We start from the raw sequence: 8,541 nt of genomic DNA, 5'->3' as shown, positions 1-8,541 counted from the left end.
ATACAGAGTTAGAGCTCTTGGAACTTTTCATGGTTATTTCCTGAGAAACTTAAGTAGAAAAAAGGATTTTAGAAGTATCCTTTTTGGCAGATTTTTGTGAAACTATCATTTTTTTTCCTGGCCTCCTTTTCAGAGTACTTGGTTTTCTGTGTGTGAAGTGGGCGTCCTGAGTAATCATTAAATACTGGGTTTATTTGGTAATATTTTGGAGACCACTGGATTCATGTAGTCTTCATGAAGACTATGTAATTATTTCTGTTCTAATCTCTCATGGAATTTATTAGGGTCCGAATTACTGTTTAGCCTTTGAGATGAAATTTCTATGGAAAGACCTAAGTATAAGTCTGAAGTAAGACACAATAGCATTCAAGCATTTTTGATCAAGGGAGGATGCAAGTGGAAATGATAGAATTTCAAGTATAACACCTGTGAAAAGCCCTGCAACTGAAGATAACTTCTCTGAAAGAGTACTGAAAACTTTGCTTAGGAATGTTAATTGACTGTCCACACTTTGCAGGCAGCTTTCTCCTGATGATATATCATCCCATAATACAGTATGCAGAAGTTAATTTGGAATCTATTTTTAAAAAACCCAGAGAACTTTGGAGCCCTAGGTAATTAAATTAGATCTTTTATTTCCTTCCTCTTCCACTTCTATTTCCTTTCAAAAGAGGCCAAACCTTAGGAATTCCATACAAACATTAATGTTAGTAGAACAGCAAATCTGAATAATTAGGACATTCAGGTCAGAATGCAGAACTGCTTTTTCAACTCTCCCTCTGTTCACGTATGTGCCTGTCATAGAAGACACAAAAAACAATAATTTCCTTTCCAAAATGGACAATCTTTGCCACTAAGGTCTTTTGCTTTCCTGTCTTCAGTAAAATGTGGCTGGCAACGATATGAAATACTGCTGAAACTGTAGCCCAAGATTTCTAAACTAAAAGTTACACAGAAACTTTATGTTCTTAACAGTCAATGTCTTCATCGAGACATTGAGTAAGAGATTTCTCATAGCACTCATAAGGCTTCCATTAGGGAAAGGATAATAGGTGACATAAATCAAGATGCTGATTCTCTCACTTAATGCCCTGTTGTTGGCTGTTACTTTGGGTGGGATTCATCTGAGCTGATTTACATCACCTGCAAGTCAGATGTTCCACCCGTGTTAGTCACCCAGGCTCAGTCAGCAGCCAACAAAGAGACAGCAACATTTCTGAGGCAGCACTTCAGCCCTCCTGGGTTGGATCTCTTAGGGTGGGTTGAAGTACTACATCTTGGAGCTGCTCCTTTCTCATCAGTCTCAAGATGCAGAGGTCTTTCTAGGACAAAATGCATATTAGGGGTTTAAAATAGTTGGGGTTAATCCTACTCTTGTAGGATGATGTTAGTGTGATGGAAGCAGGACTGAAAGCTTCAATGAACAGGGTAGTGTGACAGGGTAGCTCTGTCAGCCCAAACACCCATCTGTGTTTGTAGGTGATTTTTGGCATCTTTAGTTATTTTTAGTCTGAAAGCTTAACAGGCTTTCAGCTCTAAACAAACATTAGAGTTAGGTTTGATCTGTCACGTCCTGTGTATCTTGCAAATTAGAGGAGTTTAAAGCACTTTCAAGGGTACTTTATTTCATTTTACGTGCAATCTAAGGGGAAAAACCTAAGATATTCTTTTTGCATTGTGTCTCTAAGGTGATGATTTTAGGAAGTGGAACCCTAATTATCTCCCATTCAAACCACACTCAAGAAGTGGAAAAAAAAAAGACTATTGAATAAATATAAATTACAGTGTTTAACTAGATACCTTGTATCCTCTCATAAATATTCTCAATTGAATTCTGAAATATTTTTACAGGCAAAGGTTCAGGAACTAGAGAAAGAAATTGCTTCAATTCGGTTAGAAACAAAGACAGCAGAAAGGGAAATATATCTGCAAGATGGTGCCATAGAAGTGACAAAGTATCACTGTGAAAACCTGGAGGCCCAAATCAGAGCCCTATATTCTGAAAACTTAAGGCTGAGGTGTGACACAGAAACACTACAAGAAGAGTTTGAGATGACATTAGCAAGAAATAATGAATATCGGGAAAAAATAAAGGCTCATAAACATCTCTTTTGGGAGATGGAAAGTAAAATGCCAGCTATGATTGAGCTTGCTGAAAAGAAAGCCACTGTTGAAGAATTAAAGGCAAAGAAAGAGGAGTTAGTGTGTGATCTCCAGAATCCAGAAGGATCTGTAATAAAACAAATGCAGGTACTCCATTTCCTCTTCTGTTCTCTTTCTTTCGTGTGAAATAATTTTGGTGGAGTTTAACTAATATGATTATTTTGCCTAATATGTTTATGGTGCGTGAGGGAATGCAGATAGTTTCTAATACTTTTTTAATTGAAGAAATTTTGATTTCAGTATGCAGTAAAAAAAAAAAAAATCAGCCATTGCTACCTCTATATTATTGTAAATGTCAGGTTCATTCTTTGTAATTGAATAAACCCAGGTATGAAAAAAATTACAGAGCTGTAAATTAAGCCAGACTAGAGTGGGCTTCCCTCAGGTTGCAGGATAAAGTTACATGGACATTTCTTAGAATTCTGAGGAACATTGTCATGTTATATTTGTCATGTAAGAGCACAGTATTCTTTTAATTTTGCTGTGAGGTAACTCATCAAAATGAGTTGTTTACATATTTCAGATCAAGAATATATCTTAAGTACCTAAAACCATATTATAAATTATTTTAATTATTTATTTTAATTGCAATTTCTAAATTATTATTCCTTTAATTATTAATTTTTAATGTGAAATTGCTTATGATAGATCTTTACCACATCTCAAATAAGTGACACTGTTAAGATGTGATATTTTTAATAGTAGTACATCAATAACAGTATGTTTATAATGATGTACAATAGATGTGCCATACAACTTTTTAGAGGGAAATTCTGTCTGCAGGAAGAAATTGCACTTTTACAAAAGGAAATAGCAACATTGTCAGAGTTCATCAATAAAAAAACAGATTTGCTGGAAGAAGAGAAACAAGTGCATGTTAAACTTAGAAAAGAAATTGAGGTGAGTCATTTGATTAAAACATGATTACAGTTCTGACAGAATACAGTTAGTGCAAATGAAGTTTGAAATATTTTATACATCATTGCTGGCCCTACATTATTAAAGTATGTGCAGTAACCAACCTGTCTTAAATTCTTGATACTGTTGGGCCTTCTAAAATCCTGAACTGAATTGCCATAATGAAAAAAAATAAAGTTGAGAGCATTTTTCCTTAAGCCTTTTAAGAAGTTATTCAGCTGTGAATTTTTGGTATGATGTCTTGAAAAGTAAGAAGTCACTGAATGGTCATGAAGCAAAATACATGGTTTCTATTTCTGTAATACTTCTGAAATACTTTACATTTCACTGCTGACTTGATTATTCATGAATTGTCTGACAGTTCCTGGTAACTCATCAATGGGGTAATCAATTGCAAAAGAAAATGGAATTTACATTTATCTCCCTAATTTGAGCTGACATTAGATTAGGTATACCACAGCAGTTCCTAATTAGCTGTCAAGATAAAATTATGACAAATAGTTAAAATGTTCTTTCTAAAAATAATTAGACCATATTTTACATCTTGTTCCTTACTGAAATACTTAGTGTGTCTAGATAGTTTTTAGTTTGAAAGTTCGACATCATTTATCTTGTTAGTTCAAATAAATGCCACAAAATGTAATGAACAAAGCTTGATAATATAAAGATTAACTGATAGAACCTTAGTTCTATTGCCCATTGTAAAGTATAGGAGGAAAAAAAGAATCATTTTTCATGTGATAGGAAGCAGCATAAAAATTCTGAACTGAAAAAAATACAGCCACTTTAGAATAGAAGCTATTCAGCTTCTCAGAAAATATTTTATTATAAAGTCACCATTTTCCTAAGAGGTTCTATAGACCTCAAGTAAAATTAGCCAAAAATAATTTTTAAAAAATTAATTAAATAGTGAAGTTTAATCTGTTTTTCAGGTGTTTTTGTTTCTGTTATACAATCTTTTTGCCTCAAAAGGAAGCAGGATTAAAAATGCAATCTTTCAGGCTATCATTTTCTATTAAGAGTCCTCTGGTAAACAATCTGATTTTAAATATAAAAACTGTCAATGGACAAGCAGAGACATTAATACCCAGCAGTCCTCAGCACAGCTCAAGGAAAACTTCTGAAGCCAGACACAGGAATAAAGTGACATACTGGGCTCATAGACAAAGCTCCACTGAGCTGCAGCACTGGGGTTCAGCTAGAGACTGCTGATGCTTAACTGGGGTTATCTGAATACAGATGGCTACATGAGAGTCAAACTGGTTCCCATGATGGTCACCAGAGGTGCAGTCAGCCCATCTGATGTATTCTAGAGGTCATAATGTGGTTTTACTAGATTTTATAGTATGCAGTGGCTAGATTTAGATTGATCAGAAGAGGAATGGAGACTTGTAGGTCACACGTGCCCCTCTCAAACTCGGTCAGTCTGCAGACTGACCCCACCTTAAGGCTTCAGCACTTAACCACAGGGCTTTTGGAGACTGCATGGATTCTCACCTTCTAGCACTTCATGAGTCAAAATTAACTGGCCCCCTTATAGCCTCGTGGTGGTCAGTAAGGGCAAGTAAGTATGCCCCTTGTTTGGAGCACATCAGTACAGACTGGAGGATGAGCTGTCTGAGAGCAGCCCTTGTAGAGAAAGACTTGAGGATGAAAAATTGGACATGAGCAGACAGTGTGCCCTTGCAGCCCAGAAAGCCAGCAGTGTCCTGGGCTCTACCACAAGCTGCATGGCCAGCAGGTAAAGGGAAGTGATTCTTCCCCTCTAGTCCACTCTCATGAGACCCCACCTGGGGTACTGTGTCTAGCTCTTCGGTCCCCAGCACAAGAAGGAGATGGAGCAGGTCCAGATGAGGGCTACAAAGATGATCAGAGGGCTGGAGCACCTTTCTTATGAAGAATGTTTGAGAGAGTTGGGGTAGTTCAGCCTGGAGAGAAGAAGGCTCTGTTTGGGGAGACCTTATTACAGCCTTTCAATATAAAAAAGGGGTTTATAAGAAAGACAGAGACATTTTCCCAGGGTCTGCAGTGATAGGGTGAGGGGTAATGGTTTTAAACAGTTGAAAGAGAGTAGGTTTAAACTACATGTGAGGATGAATTTTTTTTACAATAAGGATTATGAGGTTTCTGACAGCTGGCCCAGAGGAATTGTCATCAGTGGAAGTGTTCAAGGCCAGGTTGGACGGGGCTTTGAGCAACCTGTCTAGCTGGAAGTGCCCCTGCCTGTGGCAGAAGTCTGGAACTAGATCTTTCAAGGTCCTTTCCAACCCAAACTATTCTGTAATTCATATCTTTGCAAAGAACAGATGAGCTCCAAGGTTCCTGAGCCTCCAGAGACAAGCAAATCATTGAGTATGATTAATGAGTTTGTTGTTGCTCTAGGACTTCTGGAACTTTGATTTAGCAATTATTTTAAGTCCTCATTTAAGGCTTTCCCTTTACAGTCATATCTTTAAATGCCTATAGAATTCCTCTTGAAGCCTGTTAATGTCTAAGCTGACACACAGACTGACTCTCATCTCTGGTACTCCCACTTTGCCTCAATATTATTTCTAGTTTCTCATAAAGATTCTCCCAAACAAGCACATCATGCAGGGATGAAATTTGGAATGTGTTTCTGAAGCAGCTGAATTTTTGAAAATTAGAATTTATTGATGCCTTTCTGTAAAGAAAGTTATGCCTAAGTTTCCTTTTTCCCCCTAGGAAATTCAGTGCTCTGACATTGCTATTTAATAAATCCTACAATTAATTCATTTCTGGGATGCTTCTCACCAGAGAGAGTACTGATGGACATCTCAGGCAGTTTGTAGACCTTAGCTCACTCCCTTACCTGAGCAGTAGCCCCACCCATCTCTTGAAGAGCAGAGCCTGTTCCCAGACTGAGACAGGGATGTCAACAATTAACCAGGTTGGTTAACTGTATAGGGACAAGGCTTCATTCAGAAAGAATAGTTCACTATTCATCCACAAATAGCAGGAAATAGGTTGTTATTGAAAAATAATCAGAAAAATAAAGCTCAAAAGACTATTTCCCTGCTGCCCTCTTTCCTCCACATCAAAGAATCACAGAATGGTTTGGGTTGGAAGGAACCTTAAAGATCACCTGGTTCCAACTCCCCTGTCATGGGCCAGGACAACCTCCCACCAGACTATTCTGATCAAAGCCCCATTCAGCCTGGCCTTGAACACTTCCAGGGTGGAGATATCAACAACTTCCCTGGGCAACCTGTGCCAGTTGTGAGGGCAACCACCCTCACAGGCAAGGATATCTTCACAATGTCCAATATAAATCTCCCCTCTTCCAGTTTGAAACCTTTCCCCCTTGTCCTGTCCCTAAATGCCCATGTAAGAAGTCCCTCCCCAGCATTCCTGTGGGCCTTCTCTTCTTCATGCTGAAGATCCCCTAACTTTTTCAGTCTGTCTTCATAGGAGAGATGCTTCAGCCCTCTGATTTTTGTGTGTCTCCTTTGGATTTACTCCAACATCTCCATGTCCTTAATGTCCATCAGTGTGTAGATCTTGACAGATGCTTGTTGGTCCTGTTCTTGAATCAGCCCAGAGATGGAGATTCCAAAAATGCTTGGGCAATTTTATTTGTAATCATTAACTTAAATGTAGTAAAAGCCCAGTAAAAAGAGCAGTGTTCTTCCAGTAAGAATGTTAGTGCTCCCTGCCTCAGTAGATGTGCCAGACAATGATCATAGAATTGTTGAATATGCTGAGTTGGAAGGGACCCATCAGGAACATTGAGTCTTAACTCCTCTCCCCTGTGTAGGGCATCCCAGGGATCACACACCATGTGCCTGAGAGCATCAAGCAAGCTTGGTGCTGTAACCACTTCCCTGGGGAGGAAAGCTTGTTCCACTGCTTGACCTCCCTCTGTGTGCAAACCCTTTTCCTAATATCTGCCCCAGACCTCCCCTGATTCAGCTTTCTGCCACCATTCTGGACACATTTCTTGAAAAAGCAAATCATCTTGATCCCAGCTGATTCAGTGTCCTACAACACGGTCCTGCTGATGTTCAGATCCTTCAAGCATGCATTCAGATGAGTTAATCTGGCAGCATCCCTTGAAAAGTTGTGGAAGATGACAGTAGAGAGCCAGGGAACACAAAAAAAGTCAGCTCATCACCCCTAAGAGAGGACAGTGTAATTTAGAAAACATTAGTGAGGACGTTACTTGGTTATGTGTGGAATTTAGGCAGTGAGATTCACAGGAGATCACTGGCAATGCTGTAGTTTGGATGCAGCTGTACAGCAGCATGCATATGTTAAGCAGGATCTAATAATGTTTCAGTAAGCAGACACAAGAATAATTATATGCTACCACTCATATGCCATTCAAACTAGGGTAAGTAAGCCCAAATTTTCATTAAGCAAAACCCCATTATTTCCATTTTTATTATAATGGATGTTTCGTGCTTTTACACTTCGGAATGCAAATCTTCAGAGGGTTGCCTGCAGCAGCCATTCTTCATATGAGGCAGTAATGAGGGCAAAATTTATCTGGTACTGCATTGCCACAGTATTACCTTTCCACAAAAAGCATCTTTTTAAGTGCAGTGCTACACTGAAGATGCTTCTGCAGCCCTCTAGGTTACCTCATTTGTATTCTAATTCATACCCAAGCACACTTGTCAGACAAGAATGAAAATTTATCCCTTTCTCACCTCTCACTTTGGAGCCTGAAGTCACATCCGTGTAGGGTGGTGCCTCAGCTGTGAGATGCTGACTTTTTGGGTGGGATTTACTTTGTTAAATTTTAGACACTTACAGAGCAGATACCCACACTGAACTCCTCACTTGAGGTCTTAGTGGGACAGAGCTTTTCTTTCTCTTGCTGGGAAAGACAGGCATGATTCATATTGTCCTAAAGCAGATATCTGACATAAGGCAGGTGAATGGCTTCCTAGATGTCTCAGTGTCTCCTCAGTACCTATAAAGTGAACATGGGATGACATGGTCAAGTATAAAAAAACCTACACTTCAGAGGTAGGTGAGCTGAACTCACCTTTCTAAAAACCTTTACTTGAAAGAAATTTTGAAGTGAATTTTATTCTATTTTATTAGGTACAAAATAAAAGATATGATGCTATTCTGAAGCGTTTGCATTGCCAGCTGAACAAACTCCATTCAAATAAAAGACAATGGCACTGGAACATTCAGCAGTTAGAGAAGAAGGCAGCAGAATTAAGGAAGCGGCTTGGAGGAGTAGAGTTACAAAGTAGCATGTAAAACAAATGTAAAAAGGCTACAATGTGGGTAATTTTTTCCATACAGGGTCGGGTTTTATTTGTGGAAATAATCAAAACAGGAAAGTAACCCAATAGCTGGGCCAAAGCTCAGTGATTTATTTCTTTTTAAAATTCTTCTCCATTTCATTCTGTGGCATGAATTAATCCATGCTCGGTCTGTAATGCTTTGGGATAACTTTGGATGGGATTTTTGTTGGTTTGGTTT

At 38.6% G+C, this 8,541-nt stretch overlaps 1 protein-coding gene across 1 annotated transcript in view; it reads left to right on the top strand.

The window, feature by feature from the left end:
* The window catches only part of CCDC122 (coiled-coil domain containing 122), a gene marked incomplete at its 5' end in the record, with an annotated part of 8,793 nt that extends 477 nt beyond the window's left edge, over positions 1 to 8,316 (top strand). Inside the window, 3 exons of the mRNA XM_008504874.2 lie at positions 1,852 to 2,250; positions 2,947 to 3,063; positions 8,152 to 8,316. Of these exons, the coding sequence (XP_008503096.2) occupies positions 1,852 to 2,250; positions 2,947 to 3,063; positions 8,152 to 8,316 (681 nt within the window). The remainder of the gene's footprint in view (positions 1 to 1,851; positions 2,251 to 2,946; positions 3,064 to 8,151) is intronic.
* Between the last annotated feature and the right edge of the window lie 225 nt (positions 8,317 to 8,541).

The sequence above is a fragment of the Calypte anna genome, chromosome 1 (assembly GCF_003957555.1).
Source record: "Calypte anna isolate BGI_N300 chromosome 1, bCalAnn1_v1.p, whole genome shotgun sequence".
Classification (NCBI taxonomy): domain Eukaryota; kingdom Metazoa; phylum Chordata; class Aves; order Apodiformes; family Trochilidae; genus Calypte; species Calypte anna.
Note: the sequence above shows the minus strand (reverse complement) of the source record. Positions and strands in the feature narration are given on the sequence as shown.